Consider the following 21,978-nt stretch of genomic DNA (forward strand, 5'->3'; position numbering starts at 1 on the left):
AGAATTGGGATTGTTCAGCCTGGAAAAGAGAAAGCTTAGGGGTGACCTAATTGCAGCCTTCAGTACCTGAAGGGAACCTACAAGAAGGAAGGAGAGGGACTTTTCACAAGAGCGTGTAAGACATTTTACAATAGCCTGTAAGACTTTTTACAAGAGCTAGACAAGGGGGAATGGATTCAAACTGAGAGTAGGTTTAGATTAGATATTACAAAAAAATTCCTTACTTTGAGGGTAGTCAGGCACTGGAACAGGCTGCCCAGAGAAGCTGTGAATGCCCCATCCCTGCAGGTGTTCAAGGACAGGCCGGATGGAGCTCTGAGCAACCTGGTCTAGTAGTGGTGTCCCTGCTCACGTTAGTGGGGCTGGAACAAGATGACCTTTAAGGTCACTTCCAACCCAGGCCATTCTGTGATTCAGTGATAAATACCACCCGTATGTCCATGTTAATAGTCCCGGCTTGCTGTCAACAGCTCAGCTGAAGGAGGGAGCGCCTGCCGCCGGGCTCCCCCCAGCCAGGCAGGCAGCTGTTCTCAAGCCTGACCACATGAGGCCTCCCTTTTCCAAATATACGATGCAAAGAACCTTCTCATTCCAGAGATTATGAAGAAGAAAAGGGGCTGATTCCTTTTCGTTCAGGACGAGCACCCAGCCATCCCCCTATGTTTGTTCCCAAGCCCTTCTACCTCCTCATACCTGAAGAAAAGCAAGCAGAAGGGCCAACCTATGAAAAAGCTCACTGCACCCTGGACAACCTTGTTCCACATGCATTTACACAAAGCTTTACACAACTGAAATTAAAGTCTCCATAAAGGCACCTTTAATGTGTATGTGTCATGAATACAAAAGCAGCACACAGCTGCAAATCTGACTGGCATCTTGCATCTGCAAGCAGCCCCCTAGCCCTGCCTGATAAAACATTTTTCCAGTCACACTGATGTTCTTGCCCTATTTCTCTACATGGCCTCTCTGGGGTCTGTACACGATTACAAAAATATATATATACACAACCCCCTACAAGTGTCTTTTTAATTCACAAATTTTTACATCATGGAAAAAAAATAACATTTACAGCTAATATTAATAACTAAACAGTCCAAAAATCAACTTGATAAACAGTTGCATAAATTGGGTCAAACATCTGGAAATCAGTATTCTGGTAATCAGTTTCCTTCTTTACTTCACCTTGCACTCCATGATATTGACAAGAAACATCTAGGCCAGATGTGTCATTAAAGTGATTAATGCAAGTAAAAAATTACTATTTATTTCTAAACAGATTTCGTTGTGCATATTGAAAACCAAGTTTGATTAGATTACAGGGGCAAAAAAAATCTTTTTGCTTTTTTCTATGCAGCCAGAGCCATTATAGCTAAAAATTAACTCGATTCTGTTTATGCATCATTAACAGATGCATTGGTTCAGTTCCAAGTGCAGAACTGACCTAATTGACAGTGATGCAGGAGTTAATACTGGTTAGGAAAGTAAGACAGGTTCTGTTCTGGACCTTCTGTCATCAATAGTTATTGACTAAATTCCAGTGGCAGATGCTGCATTACTGTTGATGACATGAGTCAAAAGAACTTAGCATTGAATTCAGATACACAGCTGAGACTTAATATTGACACAAGAACTGTCTTTAATGTGACTGATGAATTAGATATGCAACTACTTAGAAGCAGTGAGAGCAAAGATACATCTTGATAGTCCCAGCTGAGACTGTCTGTGCCCTAATTTAACTGCGTATAAAACCATGGAGGGATGGCAATTCTAGATAACTGATGCATATTCTCAAGAAATATAATTAATGAGCTACCATTTTACATCCAACAACTTATAACAGAATTTATTTAGTCATTTTCGAAGTTACTTAACGTATCATACTAGGTTTTATTCTGGGATTTCATCCCAAAATTCTTTCATGTTTTCTCTAAATACTATAGTCCAACCTGTTCCATGCAGGAGTTTCATATATAAACACTGCTTAATAATTAATTTTTCTATATAAAATTCTTAGAAGTTTTATAGTAAGTCTATTTCAAAATAGTTATTAGTGATTACAATATAACAAAAATATTCATTGTTCTAATGCTATATAAACTTCCACAGTTTTGATGACTGGAATGAATTTTCCTGAAATATAAGGCTTTTAAATCAAACACAGAAAGATACTTAATGTATTTACATAAGGTGAAAAATGTGCAATTTCTTAACTGTCAACCTTAAAATCTATATATTAACATTAAAGCTTTATCCAATCTATCACTCCTCAAGCTTTTATAGAAACAACATCTTCATTATAAAATCTAACATATCAGCCTAATTCAAAAGAACTAAATCATGTTTTTATAAACTTATCCATGTCTGCTGTCTCTGTGCACAGGTGTAATATGCTGGCTCACGAACTCAGACCATTGCTGAGCTTTTAGGAACAATTCTGTATCATCACCTGTATCACCACTTCACATGCTTCATCTTCCCACGCATTAACTTAGATGAGTAACCCACATGACTGAAAATTCTATTAAAAGGTTCTCCTGTGCTCTGTACCTCTGTGCATAGCATCCAGGTGTTGATTTTTTTATACTGGTTTTAATCTAACAGTGATGACATTTTGTTTGCACAGGACTGTCTGGCACACTGGGTTTTGGCTGCCCATTAGAATTCACATATTACCACAACACAAAAAATGAATGTTAAAAATAGTACCTTCCATTGCCTGTGGCCACAACCAGAGTGTACAACTTTGAGCTAGTAAAAAAGATTAGACAGATGCTGAAACAAAGTCCACCAAAGTTATAGGGGTGATTTGTAGTGACTTCAGTGGGTCCTCTCTCAGTTCTTAAGCAGGTTCAAATTCTACATCGCACTGCAAAATATAAATATCCAGTAACTGGGATGACAACCAAACACAGAAAGACTTAAGGAAATTTAAGGGGTTAAGTACGATTTTGTAAATGTCCTCTGAAGTGTCATGCAGTATTTTCTCTGACTGGAAAACAATTTTAAAAGATCCTTCCTGAAAAATTATAGAAATCAGATTCTTTCCATCCCTAAAACAAACCCAAAGTTTAATAATTTTCAAAAATTTCTAAAAATCTTTGAAAACATTGTGAAAATTTTAAGTTAATTTGCAAGTAAGTTTAAACTAAACATTTAATCTTGTTCCAGCCAACTTTAAAGCATAATCATGCACTTCCAAATATTTTCATTGACAAGTAAAAAAACCAGCTGCCACTAAGGAAGCATTAATCATTAAGACAACACAGAAATATAGTTCTCATTTAAATAAGGAAATTGTTATTTCTTCAGCCTTAATTCTTGATATTTGCTCATTACCTTTCTGCAAGCTGGTCTAAATAACCAAACATGAACAGACAAAATATTTCAATTAGCTTCCCTGAAATCTCACTTCATGAGATAGTCAGAAAAATAAAAGTGCTTTTAAAAGCTTAGGTCACCCCCTGTCCCAGAGCACCCTGTGCCAGCACAGCAGCAGGGATGAAGGTTGTTCTATCCTGGCCTATCTGCAGGCTCCACACCACCCCAGAAAAATCATGGGGACTGTCTTGGTAACCCGGCTCACATAATCTCAGGAAGGGATGGGGGCCTTAAGTGTGGGTAGAATATTTTCTCTTGCTAACATCTTTTTCCCCAATCTAAATCACGTAATTTATGCATGAGTATTGCATTGTCTTTTCAAAGAATAGTACAGCAGAAACAAAAAGGAATTTATAGTGGTCCATTTTGATATATCAATTTATTGTATTTACTGAATTTTGAAAAACTGAAGAAATTTTCAATAAGTTCCACTTCTCACAACATCTTTATAAGCCAACTGGAATTTTCATTCCTCATATTTCCCAGTGGAGGGCCCTCCATATGCATGACTTCCTGTACCAGCTCTCATTTCTACGCTTCACAAAGGGAGACTCAGCGTTTCTGTTACACAACTTCCATCCTCTCCAGACAGACATCAGGATACTATTTTATTACGTCTTCAGACAGATTTAAACAACTTCTCCTGCTTTTCTTCAAATTAACAAAATTGTGTTTGATAATTGTTCTTTGAGTTTTCCAGCCTCTTGGCATGCGTTGATGAAAAAGCGCAAAAGAATTGGACTGTTAGTTGACAACAATTCATAACTCCCTAATTTGAGTTCTGACCCAAAGAGACTCCACTTTAAATTACTATTTTATTCTCTACTCTTCTTTCTCAACCATGGTATAGGTGTTTAAGAGTAAATCACTATTTATGGTTTAGGTGTCCTGAATACCAAGAATGGTCAAACTCCCTTGTTTTGGAGAAAAAAGTATGTTGTGGCACCCAGGTATTTCAAATGAAGTTAACTCCAACACAAGCAATGATAATTTAAGAAACTGAGATTCTTTGACTTGATTGTCACAAACTATCTGTGCCACTTAAAACCTTAAATTTTCAATGCTTGAAATAACAGCAGAATGTAAAACAGCTGCGCAAATTCATTATCAAATATCATGCAAACACAACATTCACCTAACTCCCCCTGTAAGCAAGACCTTCATTTGTGAAAGTATAAATAGGACAAGATACAGTTTTGGGCAGCAATAGATCTGGGCACCGAATTGCTGTCTATGTTCTTTTGGCACTGACTGAAACATGCTGGCATGATTTTTTCTCGACTGCATAACGTCACTCACAAATAGAGAACAAATTCCAGAGCTACTGCTCTGAAAGCATACTTCTCTCTTCACATTTAAAGAAATGTCAATGAGATTTTCTAAAGAAAAAGAGGCAGTATATTAGTGCCAGCTGAAGGCAGTAATACTTGCTATTTGACATTTACTGAGTTATCTGAGAAAAAAAAAAAAAGCACTATACAGAGAAAGGGATGAATTTAAATCCCGTGTGTGTAACTGATACAAATGAAAGTATGAAGTTGTCTCCATGCCCTGTGCAAGTGCAAGGGAGAAGTGAGGGCAGCAGGCGATGGTATGTGTCTGAAATAACAAACCCTTTCCACTAACACCCTGGCTAATGCACCGGTGTGGAGGCAAAGCCAGAGGAGAGAAGCTGCAGAAGCTGAAGTGAGCTTTTCAAATTTTACAGAGACGCGCAAACTGGAGTGGGAGTGGAGGAGGACGCAATGCCTTGGCTTAATTCCTGTAGTGTCCTGTCAAGTCCAGTGGTCAGAACACAAAAGCAGTATTTGATCGGTGTGTTACAGTCCTCAGAGCAAAATAAAAGTATTATAAAAGCTTAGAAGCTATATTAATACAAGTTAATATGAACAGAGCTTAGGGACAAGGAAGTGAGAACATTCTCTTGGCCCAGAGGGGATAATCTATCTTTTCAAGATGAAGAAATTAGCAGGTTTTTTTCTTGGCCTTGAATAATTAAATTTTTCCCTCTTACATGTTAGATAGGCCACTGCCACAGACCTTCAAGACTATCTTACTTTATTTCAATATACTGCACAAAGTGAGAAATAACTGGAACTGGAAAAAACTTTTTAAATCTCAGCCTCTCTCTGACTTCACTTTACAACACATTTGTATCTTGGTGCAGTGTTTTAATACTGTGATTAAATTTGTATTCCCCCTAAACTGCATTTTGTTTGAACTCCCTGGCTTGTGATCCCGTTTCCCCTAGTTTTCTTGATGTCAGCTTCTTCACTGCCGGCAGAAGATCCCTCCGAACCGCAGCTGCATTTGTAAATGTTTCATCAAAGGCTCTGAACGTCTGGTAACCAGCAGACCTGGTGGGTGCTACGAATGTGATCTGGGTCTATCTCGGGGAAGAACAGCATGACCATATTTACTGCTGATGCTATTCTGGGGGCTGTATGACGTGCTTCTCCCCTCTGGCTGAGCAACACTTGCCCATTTGTCTTTCAACACTCACTCCAAGCATGACAGGATAAAATAAAACAAAATTTACTGGTAGCAAGCTTACTTGCATATTGAAGACTTCCATTTTAACAACCTGATCACGCAAACACACAGTCTTATTTCAATAACCACGTTAAACAATTTGTACTCTAGGTAGATCAGATTCCTAGGTTACATTAAAAGAAAATAAGCTAAATAAAAACTACCTCATAAAATAATTCAAATTAGCATGGGGGTACAAGTTTATTTGTCCCCATAAATGAAATCTTAACTAAGGATGTTAAGATTTCTAAGGATGTAGTTACAGATCTGCACAACACCTCCAAATGTGGACATCATCTGTGTCTCCCAAAAACTGTGAAAATAGGTGGGAAAATACTGCACTTCTTGAAGCAATCATGCACATAGGATCACCTCTTCCAAAATCAGGCAAGTAGTTTACAAACTGAAACTCACTCAGTAGCCAGCAGAATGAGCCAGGCACTTCCAGCGATTGATTAAACCCAACCTAGCGCAAGATCTGTGCAAGACTTTGTAAGAGAAAGGAAAAAAAAAAATAAAAAAAATGAAAAACCCAACAAAGTTTCAGATTAAAATCACATGCACATTTTCACACTTCAAGTGTTATCATTTTGCCAATATTAATATTTTTTTTAAATCTATGTATATGCCACTGATACTGTATGGCACAGAAAAGATCACTTTTTTCTTCTATTAAGCCTATAAAAATAAATCTTCAGCACTAAAACTGGATACTGAAATTTTGAGTAGGAAAATCCTGATGTAATAAATTTTTAAAAATGGCTAACATTTTTTAAATATTTCATTTGGCTCAATCTTTCAAATATGCAACCAGCTGTTAAAGATTAAATCTGATTAAAAGTTTTATGAGACAAATAAACTGCAGTCTCAAACATACAAAACCAAAACCATATCCCTTTCTATATGAAAACAAAACTGCAACCCCCAGCTTCTAACTTCAGCATGTTGTATCACAGAACCACAGTCCTCCAGCTCTATTAAATTCTTGTTTTCATGGCAGAACCTCATAGAAGCAAAAATAGCAGACATAACTGTGTGTGAATTAATAAAATTTTTGCAGTGTTATCATATGAAACAAAGGAATTTCAAAATTAATTTTAGTTCTCAAATCAGCTGAAAAAAACTTTGTACCTAACATAGCCAAATATCATGCAGATTAATGCCACCGACAAATTTTAAAATTAATAACCTAAAACACAAACTAAGGCAATCTCCACAATAGACTTCACAGCACTGCTGATTTTAGGCATACCTACAAGTGAAAGATTTAGTGATAAATACATGCCTAACTAAATACAAATGATTATTCTGTAAGTCAATTATATTTTTTAGGCATTCAGACATAATAGAACATCATATAATAGTTTTCCAAATACACCATATTATTAGGAAGTGTAGTGGGTTAACATACACTTTGTGATTACAGCACTGTCATAGAAGACACTGTCATAGAAGAGGTATTTTTATATTTGGTATGAATCTTAAATGCCACTGTTACATGCTGAATATACAGTATAGCTGGGTTACAAAAACTTAAATAATGGATACTTTTTCATACAGGACCTTTTGTACAAGATCATAAGCTTCTACATAAAGGGAATTTATTTACTATGACAACCACAGTTACTAAAGGATGATACTTTGAAAAAGTGCACTAGGAAACCTGGGTTAGACTCCATACCTAAAATGACATGTTTTCTACTAAAAAAAGACAAGATTACTTTTAAACAAAACTAAGGCTCAAAACTCTCCCAGTCACACAGTTTCTCTTTAGAAAAAAATAATGCAAATACTAATTTGTCCAATGTCTTTCTTGTACTTGCCAGAAGCAGAGATATACAGAATTTATTCACATGCAGAGCTGCAAACACAATTTCACATGACTTCACCAAAATAAGAGCATAAAAACTGTACTGCACCTGCAGAATACAGAGAGAATCACCCAAAATTCTGCACTGGTGGTTGTGCCTTCCAAAGAGCAGAATCTAATCTTTAAGCTGAAATAGAAAACTATTTTGCAGCAACATGATATTACATTAAGTGCATTTGCTAAGAAAGTCAGTTTTCAAGATGCAAAAGGGGCTGATACTGTAATCCACATGGTGAACGGGTTTCTTCATCATATAAAAATATCATGACATTATGTTATGAGCACTTAAAAAGCCAACAGAACAGAAGCAAGTCAAGAATAAATGAAATCTCATACCAGCTGGGAGGTTTAAATCATTTGTTAGGCTGATTATGATGCACTAACCCTTGCTATATTTTTTCATGTAAAATTAAAATACGTTCAGGTGTTTGACTTGTGTGTTAACTGTGGTGAGAACAATTTTCTTCCCTGGGACAAATATTCCTGGATAAGCATAAGAAACTTATCAATAGAAGAAACTTATCAATAGTGTGCACTTATTAACTCTGGCATAACAAGCATCTGTTTGTCTTTTACTGTTTTATCAAAAATCAGTTAGAGTAAGCCGCATTATCCTCACCAAAGTTTAAGCAGATTGAGGGAGTGGCTTTCTATTAATGGTCTTTGCAGTGTCGCCTGCTTAGCCCCATGGTAGTGTCCTCTAAAGCTCAATTCCTCTATTGGAGACTTTGTTAATAGAAACCTATCTCAGAAGTGACTACACTGTGCATGAAAGCATCCATATTATATTCATCATCAAAGAGCAAAACCCTCAGCGTTTGCATCTCTGGTAGCATTTGCCTTTTCTACATCATCATCTGAAAGAAAACCCCAAAACATTGTCATAATTAGAATGATAATGATTTTCAATTAATTTCACAACTGGATTCACTCAGAAGAACAGTTAACCAATTTTGTAAGGTATAAGAAGCACCAACACTAATTCGTTGGTGAAAGGCAACAGCTGCTTGTTCTGCTTCAGCACGGCAAAACAGGAGTGTGACAGCCATGGCCAGCAACATGTATTTTAAAATTATAAATATTATATCTATTTGCTATTTAAACATTAATTGATCATCTTTAAATTAAAAATAAAAGCATTTCCATTTTTATAAGAAAAAAAAGAAGTCACAAGACAGACCTCATGTTAAGACAAAATTAGGTATGGATACAGACAGATATATGGCCTCATCCCTGTGTCTGATAAAATCTGCCAGATGAAATTAAGACAGATTATAAGGAACTGCAAGGTCCAGGGAGAAGCTGGAGAGGTGTGATCCCTATAGAAGTTAGCACAGATCTTGAGGTGCACTCACCATTGCAAAGGTATCCCAGTGTGACCACAGACCCCTGGTCTTCTTCACTGGAGTCAGGAGAGGGAAACAGTGGAGCTGGGACTGTCTGCCAGAGAAGGAATTCTCTCTGTGAAGGTCTGCAATCACTGGTGATGAAAATGCTAACTAATGAAGGAGGATTTTCAATGAATAGGTGGCCTAAAGCATGGCAAAAGGCCTAGATTTCTGGGAAGATATAAATGGCTCTCAATAGAGGTATTCAGAAAAATAGCACCACAGTGAGCAGAAAGGCTGCTGAACTTCTTTCTCCTACGCTATTAAAGCAGCATGGATGAAAATTATTTAACCCACTAGCTAGTTTACATGAAAATTACCAGAGGAATTAAGATCTCAAAAATATGACATTCCTACAATTTGAAACAAAGAAAAGCCACAAAATATACATCCAGGAAGAAAAGAGATGCTTTGCACACCACTAACAAATACTAAACAACCCCTATTCTTACCTGTTGTGAGAGCTAATACAAACCCTCCAAACAATTAGAATCAGGTCTTGGACCTCCTCAGGCACCTGGAAAATCTGTAGGACACGGCAATGCAGGACTCTAGAGCTTTGGGTCCTGCTGCTAGTTAGTTCTTCAAAGCACAGAACAGAGTGAAGATGGGGGACTTCAACAACAAAGGCACCTGTTGGGAAGGTACTATAGGGTCATTACAGTATAGAAACATAGAATCATAGAGTGGTTTGGGTATTAAGGGGCCTCAAAATCATCTCATTCCAAGCACCCTGCCATGTGCAGGGGGACATCTTCCAGTAGACCAGATTGGTCATAGCCCAATCCAACCTGGCCTTGAACATTTCCAGGGACTGGGCATCCACAAACTCTTTGGGCAACCTGTTCTGGTGCCTCAAAGTAAAGAATTTTTTCCTAATATCTAGTGTAAACCTACTCTCTTTCAGATTTCTTTGAAACCATTCTCCATTGTCCTGTCACTACATGCCCTTTTAAATAGTCTCTCTCCATGTTTCTTGTAGGTTCCCTTCAGGTACTGGAAGACCGTTGTACAGGGAAAAGTTTTGTAGCCAAGCAGATAAGTGACTACGTCAAATCTGGACTATCTTTTAGTTTTAATCAATGCGGGGTAAACTGACTGAAAACACAAGACTAAGGGCAACTTGGGTGAAAGATTATGAGAAAATATTACTTGTAATTCCTAGAAAAAGAGAATAGAATTAAAAACAAAAAAGGTGACCAGTAAAGCTGTCAGCTTTTCTGTCTGCTTTCAATTGCATTAAGGCAATTGTTTGTATAGATGCTCTGCAAACGGAGCAAAGGATTCAGCTTTAAGAGCAAAATAAAAATAAATCTTTTTGCTGGATTATTTTTAAGCTGGATTGGTTCCCTGATCCAAATCACAGCTCAATGAAGAAACAGTTGTGCTGGCAGCACAGACGGCCGGGGGCATGAGAATATCTCAAGCCAGTGTCAGCCAAGACTGCCCTGTAAAAACCACAAACTTAAGATTTGCTCTCCACTAGGTTATAATTTATTAAAAACTCCAAAGAGAGCAACCCATTTTCTTAAAGAAATAATGTGAAGGGCATAAACACAGACTACCTTGATGAGAAGAGAGAAAGAGTATCACAAGATAAACGACTAAATTGAGACCTCTTCAATGATCCTGAAACACTAGAAGGAAGTATATGCAAGTAAAAAGTAGGTCAAATTACTAAAGGATGAATTTTAGGGAAGAGTGAAAGTATGTAGGAGCAAAATCAGAAAGGCCAAATCACAAAATGAATCTTGGTTAGGACCAGAAAAGGGAACTGAGACAGCCCTAAAGGAGGAGGACGAGGAGGGCAAAGGGAAGGGCTGTCCCCCGGCTCAGCGGGGAGGGAAAGCTTTCAGATGCACCAGTGAGATCAGCTTTCACTAAAAGATACTATGTATTTTGATTTCAGCAAAGCTGCTGATGTTCATTAAAGGTGATCTAGGCAAAGCTGTAAGAGACTACATGTTGTTTACAGTTACTAAGTAATGTTAATAATTATTAAGTCCCACACCTGAAGGATGTATGAAATGCTATATCTGTACCAAATCCTTTAATATTCAATGCATTCATTAATAACTTTGATCTTGGAAGAGTTCAGTTATTGTATATGCAAATGTGCAAACTTAAAAACGCAGGAGGACCTGCAACATGGGATTAAAATTAAAACTACCTTGAGAACAATCTTATGGAGGGAAAAAGAGTGTGCTAGTGAAAACCTGCTGAGTGAAACTCAACTTCACTAATACAAAGGTGGAAGCAACTACATAAACAATATTCTGTGGGAAAGGATTAGGAAAACAGCAAATCATGCACTGAAGATGAGCTGTTACACATCATCTTGTTGTGTGGAGGAGATTAGAATCATCACACTGCTGATTCCTGGCACCAGTGTAAAAGAATAATGTCATTTGGGAGTCATACAAAATTATGCTACTTTAATATGACACAATATTAACCAAATAGTGTGTTTTGTTTTCGAAACCAGAAAAATTAGCAACTACATAATATAACTGGAGAAAGTCCAGACAATAGCAACTGTGACAATCATGAGGTCTAGGAGAAAATAATGAAAGACAGAACCTGCTTGGGCTAAAGAAAAAAACTCAAGCAAGACAACACAAACCATCTTCAGACTTCGGAATTTGCTGCAAAAAGGAAAGTCATAAACCTTTCCCATCTTCCCTGAGGAAGCAAGACTTGAGCTGCAGCAGCTGCAGAATTCCTATCACCATTTAGGAAAAACTTGCTGGGAATAAATCTGATTTTGTAGATCTTTTCCACCTGTATAATTTGAGTGCTAATTTAGGGCAATCATTATGATATGACACTTTTCTTCAAATCAAGTGTTATAAAATCAAACACATTTGGAGTTAAGAGGTTTTTTAAGTGGATTAAGGTATTGTGATGCACTTGTTTTTGTTTTGTAGACATATATAAAAAAACCAAAACAACCAACAACACAACTGTAAATGCTGACAAGATCCAAAAACAATATTTTTTTTTCACCATTATAAAATATCCTGATACCTTTATACATTAAAAAAACCATAATCATTCCAATACACTGTATTGTATTTGTATGGAGAGTATTGTCACTATTAAAATTACTTCAGAGACAAAGGTGATCAACATAAATGCTACATTTCCTTAAAAAAAAACCCTGCATTTTTATTTAAAATCTAATTCAATTGCTTGGAACAATGCTGAAAATAGAAGTCTGGGTACAGAACATACTCATTTTGTTTTCAAGTTAGAAAAGTATCTGTATTTTTGTTTTTATAAGCTTTATCAGCACTTTTGCAGAGAAAATAATAACTGTATTCACTGAGTAAGCATAATATCTCTGGAATTAAATATACTGTCTTACTGGCTAGTTCCCAGCTTCAATTGTAAGGTAGAACTGACACTTACTGATGCATCTAGGAGAGTAGATTCATAGCACAACATTTCTCAAATATTTAAGCAAATTTTTTGCAAAAGAAAAAATCCCATAGAATTATTATTTCCATATTTACACTACCTTTTGTGGATTTACAGTATATTAGGAAAAAGCGTTATCTTCCTGTTCTAGAAGTCAGACAACATTATCTGTGTTAAAGTTATACAGAACTATATTTATAAACTTTAATTTAGAATCCAGACATAAAAATAGGCATAAAAGTTGTGGCTGCTCATATGGAGCCAGGAAAGACCTATTTGCCTTTGAAATTCCTACACTGTGGCTTCTATACCACCTTTACTTCTCTATTTCTGCCTCCCACACAGCAGTTCTGTTTGTGAACTTCTCCAATACAATGTGTGCAGCTCATGGAGCTCATCAGTTAAGCATCCTGCCTCATTCTGCAGAGTACTTGAGAACATTCTTCAGAGCTTGCTTTATTTGAGCAGAGATATCTTGCAGATGTTTAATTTAAAGCTCGTGTGTAGTCTCACTGAAGTAAATGGGATTACTGAAGTACTTAAAGTAATTCCCTGCTGAATCAGGCTTTTATGGGTAAGAATAAATGTGCCTAATTTTTATTCATGCATCAGATATCTATAGACTAATAGTTTAAACTCAGCAGTTTTGTATCCAGTTAATGTTAAATCTCTGGAGTTAGTGTGTCTTCACCTGCTGCATCTACCATCCCTATACCAAGGACCTTTTTACATAAAACCCCACAGCACAGTTTTTGCATACATACTGTGTCACCATGCACTCGTGTTTTGTATATATACAGTGTTATCAGACCTAGTGCTGTGATGACTTCTTTGTAAATGATAAATAATCTGCACCTGGCCCTCATATTTTCTGAGTGTTACATGTATGAAAGACTTCAGAAAAGAACTCTTATAATGTAGATTAAAAAAGTAGCGGAAGCAATTCTATTTATTTTGGACAAAAGAGATAAACTCATTCATAGACCTATAACTGCTTACTTCCTGTATCTATGGAGTTGTAGAATAATTTTTAACTTAATTCTTGGCAGAAGGAAAGGAAACAAAATCCGTGGATCTAAGGTATTTAACACATACATGCTAAAGATTGCATATGAACAATACTTACACTGCAGCCAGAAGGAAACACATATTGGCATGAACTAAAGTTGAGGCTTGTCAATGCAAAATCTGTCAGAAAAAAAAAACCACCAAAAAACCTCAAATAATAAATCTACAACCTTATCAGCAATGAGACAGCTGTGATGTCTTACATCATCAAGACCTGGCTGACTGATGCTAAGAGTTCTCTGCAAAGCGCTTCTATTCTCACATGGATCAAAATTTAAATTTTCAGCAGGGAATAAGAAAAGGCTGTAAGTGACGAATTCATCTTGTCATCAAGTGTCAAGTTCATTTAAATTGATTACTTCATTTTAATGAATACACCTAAAAATATAAACCACATGCAAAATTACCACTGATTTTAGCATCATTTGCAGATCACTAAAAAAGGAGCCACTGACACACATGTGATAACACAAGAAAAATAATACGATTCCCTCCTAAAATTTTCATTGTTTCATCTCTGGCCTATCTGATCTTGTTGATTCATCTAATCTAATATTAAAACCTGTAAAATTTAAACCAAGGGGGTAAAACAAAGGACTAATAGGCAGATGCCTATTTCGTTTATGCAACGATACAACATCTTCTACTGTACAGATGTAAGGACTTAAGGCAGCCCCAATTAGTTACAAGTTTGGGATACCTTAATAGACATTAGATCAATAGCTTTAGGGATAAACAATTTATCGTCAAGTAACACTACAGTGACACATATACATCAGGAGTGCAATTACCCAGGTCATTACAACAGCAAATCCAATTATTGACTAGTACAACTACTGAGGTGGAAATGACAGCAAATCCAGTAATTCACTGATACTCAGGTTGGTAAAGGACTTGCACAACCGTGATTATTGTCCAGGCCGTTAGGCAGCAGAACATGGCTGCTTCTTCAAAGAAGCAGCTCAGATCCACAGAGGGGCTAAGACAATCTCATACTCCCTCAAGAGGCTACCTCTTCCACTGCCAAGTTGCAGAAGCACTGTCTGGACTTGCTAACCTGTCATCACTCTCCACCTCTGCTCCCCTCTGTGCTGGTTGTGTCCCTGCTATGCACAGGGTGTCATGTAAGGCAATAGTGGCTTTACACCTCTGTTGTGCTCACAGCACCCAGAAACACCATGTAAAGCAATAGTAGCTCCCCAACAGATAAACCCAATGCTCAACAGCTCCAGTTCAAGCGCGACAACTCATGTACTTCATAAAAACTTCTCATATAATAACATGCAGTCATAAACAGGAGACCTCAACAACTAGTTAATTGTTTACCAGTATCAGTTATTACGCATGCTGACTTCCAACGGGTAGTTACCCACACCCATATAAAATATCTCACTCTTCCGAAATTCTGTTGGAACGTGACAGGGCTTTATGTTGTGTCAGAAGAAAAAAATCAGAAAAGAGATTATTAGAGTGAAAATAGTAAACTCCTCAAAGCGTACGTGTCATGACAACTATTGCTTCCAATCTTTTTCTTGAGTAAGAAATGCAAGACGTATAGGGCATAAAATCTGATGAGGTCAAGCAATACTCAGAGGATGCTGTACCACATCTTATTCAGCAATCCCACCCACTGCAACGTTTTCAGACTTCCCCTCCATTCTCAATAATGGCTTTCCAAAACTCTCAAATTGCAGTGAAGGTCTCACTACTCAACTTCAGAACACTATACAGCCTTGTCCAAAGATATGTTAAAGACTGCGTGCCTGTGCTACAGAAACAACATTCCTGTATGGTTTTCTACACTCCAAAACTATGGAATAAAATTTCCCGGGAAAAAAGGGGCATTGAAAGCTTCCCCATCTTTACATGGACAAGGCACAGGTCTTTGATGGTGTCTTTTTTTCTTTGTACATATGTGTCCAAATATGTGTGCAGAGTCTTCTATCTATGCATGTTCAACCAGAATTAGAAATCCTCTTATTGGAATAGAAACAAGGCTTTATAGCACACACTTCTTACTATGACAAAAGACAACAGAGGCATCTATCAGTTATGGTGCTCAACTCTCCCCTAGAATGGAGATACTTTGGCACTGAACTGTGTAAGCATGGCATAAAAATGTACACAGAACAATGTGCTGTGAAGGACAAAGCTTGAAAATTTTAACTTCAATGGATATGTTTAGTATGTGCAATATTTTAATTTCATTTAGGTTTAAGTCAAAACTGCTTATAACTGGGCTGAATTCGGCAGAGATTTCTGAAGCTTAACTGTTTCAACTTCCGATGCCTTTTGTTCAAATCCTTCATTTACAATTATGTTTCTGGTTTTACTCATTACTCCTAACATAGCTATTGCTATTTCTTCATGTTTCCAAATCATCTATGTCCAGATAGTACCACTCTCCATGACTGACAACGATGATTCATGCTTTTAACAAAACCCCCATTGAAGAGGAACATTTTATTTCAGATTTTCTTCCAGTCCTGGGTTGTAACTGTGAAAGAACAGAAAGCTAAGATGCCCTATGACAGGAGGTTTCAATCCCTTCTCCACTATTCTGTCTACTGTTTCTACTCTTCCATGTTTCTCCTGTCATTCGCCCTTATATTTCTATCTGATTATCAAATATCTGGCAAAGGAGGGCTTGGCAGGATTTAGCGCCCTTCAGTCACCCGTCGGCCGTGAGGCTGATGGTATAATGAGAGTGACTTATGAAGTTCCCAGCAGCCTCGATACCATCCACGTTCCTTTTACCCCTCATTTCTCCACCCGTGGAACACGGTGAGCTCCACGTGTGGTTTGGAAAAGGGACAAACCACAACTCGGCTCTGCCCTGCACGAACAACTTCAGCTGAAAGCTAGTCTTCAAGCTCAGGGAAAGTGTAAAGTAAAAAAAAAAAAAAAAAAAAGGCAAATGAAGACTCACAAGTAGCACTCGAAAGCCCTCTCATTTTGCCTGCGTTGCAGGTGCAGCTGCAACCTGTTCGGGAACCCGCGGGGCGGGCAGCGCCGAGGCAGGGCAGGGCAGGGCAGCGCAGGGCAGGGCAGCGCAGGGCAGCGCAGCCGGAGCGCGGAGTCGCCGCTGCCCCCCGAGCACCGCGGGGGCCCCGGCGCGGTTTGCGCGCTCCCGGTCTCGCCCCGCCCCGGGACACGCGCGTCCCCGACCACCGGGGGGCACCTTTTCCCGGGAACGAAGGGCACACGGAGACCTCCCCCGGGGGCAGCCGCCTTTGCCCGGTCGCTCCCGGGGGAAGAGTCTATCTAGGTGCGGCGGCAGCCACCGTAGCCCCCGGCCCGCCCCAGGGGCGCGCACCTGCCCCGCGGCTGCGGCGGCGGCCACACCGGGGGCGGAACCGGGCGGGCGCGGAGGGGCGGGCGGGGAGGAGCGGGGGGCGGGCGCCGCTCGCCGCCGCGAGGCTGCGGCTGGGCTGGGCGCGGGCGGCCGGCCGGCGGAGCGCTCGCAGTCGCGGGGAGCGCCGGAGCTGTCGGCGGGCGGGAGGGGAAGGCAGGGCAGGGCAGGCGGAGCAGGGAAGGGAAGGCGGGCAGGAGGCGGCGGCGGCGCCGCGCTCGCCCCGCTGCCCTGGATGACGGGCGGCCGGTTCGACTTCGACGATGGCGGCACCTATTGCGGCGGCTGGGAGGACGGGAAAGCCCACGGGCACGGCATCTGCACCGGGCCCAAGGGGCAGGGCGAGTACGCCGGCTCCTGGTCCCACGGCTTCGAGGTGGCGGGCGGCTACACCTGGCCCAGCGGCAACACCTACCTGGGCTACTGGGCGCAAGGCAAGCGCCACGGTCTGGGCGTGGAGACGAAGGGCAGGTGGATGTACCGCGGCGAGTGGTCTCACGGCTTCAAGGGGCGCTACGGGGTGCGGCAGAGCCTCAGCACGCCGGCCCGCTACGAGGGCACCTGGAGCAACGGGCTGCAGGACGGATACGGCGTAGAGACCTACGGGGACGGAGGTGGGCGCCGGCGGGGGGCGCCCCGCGCGCGGCGGCGCCGGGGGACGGGCGGGCAGGAATGGGGGGGGGTGGGGGGCGCCTGCGTGGGCGCGCCGCGGGAACGGCCCCTCCTTCCACCCCCGCGCCCTCACCGGGGTCTCTCCTCCTTCCCTAGCCCGAGGCCGTGCGCCGTTCCCTATCCGCCCCCGAGGCCCGGCTGGCGGCCAGGGAGCGCCACAGGTGCTTGGCGCCCGCCCCGCCCCGCTGCGTGAGGAGCCGCCCGGCCCCGGCTGCGCTCCGGGAGGGCTGTGCTGCCCAGGCTCGGCGCTTTCTCCCGGCCAGCTGGTAGAAATCCGTATTACGGCCGCCTGCAGACGGCTTTCCTTGCTCCCCGCCCGCGGTAGCGATGGCGGGGGCGGCCAGAGGCGGGCGAGCCCCGCCGCCTCGCTGTCTTCGCACCGTGGCCGTGGGGAAACGGCAAGAACTTAATAACAGAGCCCTTGTGCGGTGCTGCTGTGCGGGCAGGGGTGGCTTTGTGCGCTCAGCTGGTAAACAGGAGACTGAGGGTAATGGAGTGGGTACGCAGCTTGCGTAAAATCAATGAAACTTGGGTCCACCCTCATGTAAAAAGTACTATTTTTACCAAAATACGGGATAGTTTAAAGCATACTGCTCAAAGCACGAGGTGTGTAGTGAAGTTACACAGACCTGCTTCTCACACCTTTCACCACGACAAAGCAAATGTTCCGGGGCTGAGCTCTCGGTAGGCGTGCGGAGGGAACGGGGCGATCCGCCCTTCTGCCAAAGCCGGGAACGGTCAAGAAGTCAGGGTTCAGTAAGGTCACTGAGGACTGGACCTCACTGGAGCCCTCAGTTACAGTTATTGTACTTCTGTCACTTCATGCTGTGCACGCCAAATAAGCCTGATACTCTTTAATTCATCCTTTGCTGCTATAATGTCGTTGGCATCAGTGGAAGTGCCACCTGCAACTTCTGTAGAGTTGCTCTTCAACTTGGAAAAATCTAACAGGTTTGGTAAGACTCATTCAGAAAATGAAAAGTAACATGGGTTTTGCACCTTTCTGTCTCCTTGTTTATGCATATTTGTAGCTGTCTGAAAATTGTTTTCTGGTGTGGAAAGTTCTGATGTTCAAAGTCAGCTGAGATGTGTGTTCGTGGATTAAAAAAAAAAAGGAAAACAGTACCAAAATCAAAGTCTGAAAGAGATCAGGATTTTATTTTCACTTTCACTATGCAATATGCTTTTTATTATATTTGTTTTAGCTAATAAATTACACGCAGAAGAACAGCTGAATTTGCAGGGCCATCTTTTTTTATTTATTTATTTAATTTTTAAATTTTTTGACCTGGAAAAGTAAATTGCCATTCCAGTAAATCTTCTAGAAATCACCTTTTCAAATTCAGGTTCTTATTAATAAGTTCTTTTTTCTTTAGACTTCTTGTGGATCTTTTAAAAATCTTAATATAATACTGATTATTGGAGGTAAATTCTCTAAATTTTTAGACTTGGAACAGCATATGAAGTGTGCGGTTTACGCTGCACAATTTTTAGCCCTGTTACCTGAAATCTGTTGTCATAGCCTCAGACTTTTGCATGTTGCAGTTCATACAAACAGAGGGTGGGAAGTCCCATTGATTTTAATGAAAGTACTCATGAATGAAGCAGAGCAGTACGTCATAGATGTTTGCAGATGTGTTTTTGTTTTTGTGCTCTGGAAACAATAGCCGTACTTGCACACCAGAAGAATGTCTGAAATGTTTTTATAAGGGAACCAGATTTACATATGTGTCTTTAATATACTTTCAAATATTTGCAGAAAAGCTCTCTTGATGACCCGAGAATACCAGCGTAGGGAAATAACTCTTTAGACTCTGCCACTTGCCAGTTTGTTTTCAAACTTGCTATACTCTAGGCCTCTTTGCTGCTATTTTTTTCTCTTTTTGTTTCTTTCCCTAGTATATTGTTTTAGAATGCATTGGTGGTTTTAGGAGATGTGGTTTAGGGAGGGGAAAGGAAAATAAGCATTGACAGTGTTCCTCAGTGTTTCTGCACACAACACTTCACACAACATGAGTAATAAATATCATGCTGTGTTCAGATGCTTAAATTTGTCACTCAGTCTAATCTCTGGGGAAAACACTGTGAGTTATAAACCATGATCCTCCGTTTGTTGCATGTGATTATGTAGGGCCTTAAAGTGTCCTGTCAGACCGTTCCCGACGGCAGTCTGGATTTTTGTGCCTCCTTTAAACTCCCTAGGTTTGTTGAATCTGTGTGAATCTGCAAACCTACCAGAGCTTTTCTTATGCAGGGACTGTGGCCTAATTTGAAACTTCAGTATGTCTAAATGAGTTATTTATGGTCCTTCCAACAGTAGCAATAACTGGTTGTGTGGTCATGTTCCACAGAGGGAGATCAGTGGCAAAAGCACCCTAAGCAGAGGTCATCAGTAGTACGTATGTTCATTGATTTCTGAGAGCTCTTCTTTCTAGGTCTGTGCTTATCTAACATTTGAGTCTGAAAAGCATGCAAAAATCTTGATATAACAACGAATTTGTTAAAGCACAGAATACGTAAGTAAAGGATAAGAGCAATTGCAGTAGTTAAATGGGTCCTTGGCCTCTCAGTTTTTTTCAAGTGTAGTTTTAAATTTTAGCTGCAAGTGGGCAATGACATTTACAACTGTCAGATGCACCAAAGGTGTTTTAGAAGGTTTGACATAATGTAACTCTAAGGAGACAGGATAGGAAATTGTATCTTGGAACAACTTGCCAACAAAAAGAAAAGGAAAAAAAATATACTTTTTAATGTGTGAACACCTTTTCAAAGGAACCAGTTAAACACCAGATAGATGATCAGTAGAACTTGTGGCTGAATGTTTCAAGGGATAGCAAGCCTAGCTTTTGAAAAATCAGTGCTGAACAATGTTATTGTTTTATGGTCAAATAAAACTTTAAATTAGATCGATAATTACAGTGTTAAAAATTAAAATTTTAGCAGTTGACCCTTATAGGAACTGCTTTTGACAGTCAACTACAGTATAAGGTGAAACATGATAAGGTGTGCTTGTTGATATATCATTCATATTTATATCTATATCGAGAGGTAAATAGTGCATATGTTTGTATCTTCATATATGGGAAAAACTTTTTATCATGTCTTATACATTGTAGTATTTCATTATTTTGAAACATTGACATACCTTATCTTGCTCATTTAAAGATTTCTAATTTTTTTTTGTTAAATAAGGTGATGCAGTTAAAGGCTGATATAGTCAGTCAAATTACTGTACAAGTCTCTTGTATCTGCATTCTGGACACTGCCCTCCATATGCCTTTAAAATACTTTTCCTTTAAAATATAAGTCGAAAAATAAAGGAAAGCTTCTCTTTAGAAGAAGTTGGCATTGATTTTATTTCCCCAGCAGAAAGAAAAATTGGACTAGTGAATAGCAGCACATCAATTGTTCTTGTTCTAATGCCCTTATGAACAATAGTGATCACTTCCATTTCATTATAGAGTAGGGAAAAATACAAGTCCTAAATTAGTTAAGTATTTTTGAGCTTTCCGTGTTTATTAATTAAAATATTAATATGAAAAAGGCTGACCCTTTATACTTTTATTAAATTCTATACTGAAATAAATTGATTCTGCTTCAAGTCTGACATTCAAATAGCAACATGGAGAGCCATAATTATGAGTTGCTGCTCTAATGTAATATTGTGGTATAATCAAAATTACACTTAGATTTATTATTTCAAAATGAAATTAAATGGTGCAGAATGTTAGATTATTATATGCAGCCATAAGTATGTGTAGCCAGATTCTTAGCTCCAGCATATCATTGGAATACTAAGGGGATCCCAGAAATAATTAGGGACAAAATGAAGTAATTTATGCTCATAAAATATTAATATATTTCTAGGAAATGTCTGTTTAATAAAACAAAAAAAATTACAATGTGGCTGTATATTTGCAGTATTTACAGAATACGTCATACCAGTGCTTTGTGCTCATGTTTCTATTTGTTCTTCCCCATATGCTGAGTTTTTTAAAATAATCATGTTCCTAGATTCAGCACCCTTACAACCAGTGCAGCAGGAGGTATCCAGGATACAGAGAATGAGAAAGAAACTAAGAAAGTTGTTTGTTTGTGTCAGCAGCCATCTGTTAAGACAAAAACCTTCCACTTGGTAGAATTTTCTACCAACACAAAATAGTTATGTTGTAGAACCTATCTAGTGTTATATAATAAAGAAAACAGACTTAGCAAATTGAAATAAAACTTAGAAGAAGAGATAATTCAGCAAAGCAGTACTTGATAGATGCACACAACCAAAACAGTATGCTTATACA

General features: G+C 39.7%; 2 protein-coding genes across 6 annotated transcripts in view; one reads left to right on the forward strand and one right to left on the reverse strand.

The window, feature by feature from the left end:
• GDAP1 (ganglioside induced differentiation associated protein 1) overlaps positions 1-17,503 on the reverse strand; it is a 32,807-nt gene extending 15,304 nt beyond the window's left edge. Inside the window, exon 1 of the mRNA XM_064650794.1 lies at positions 17,424-17,503. The gene's annotated coding sequence lies outside the window, so the exon portion shown is untranslated. The remainder of the gene's footprint in view (positions 1-17,423) is intronic.
• The window catches only part of JPH1 (junctophilin 1), an 82,809-nt gene continuing 77,956 nt past the window's right edge, over positions 17,126-21,978 (forward strand). For 3 of the 5 annotated variants that reach the window (XM_064650735.1, XM_064650725.1, XM_064650744.1), the window contains exon 1: positions 17,140-17,622. In XM_064650735.1, coding sequence (XP_064506805.1) covers positions 17,244-17,622 — 379 coding nt within the window. In that variant the 5' untranslated portion in view covers positions 17,140-17,243. Of the gene's footprint in view, positions 17,623-21,978 lie in introns of all 5 variants that reach the window. The other 2 variants (XM_064650762.1, XM_064650753.1) reach the window with 2 other exon arrangements.

Source organism: Pseudopipra pipra, chromosome 1, assembly GCF_036250125.1.
Source record: "Pseudopipra pipra isolate bDixPip1 chromosome 1, bDixPip1.hap1, whole genome shotgun sequence".
Lineage (NCBI taxonomy): Eukaryota > Metazoa > Chordata > Aves > Passeriformes > Pipridae > Pseudopipra > Pseudopipra pipra.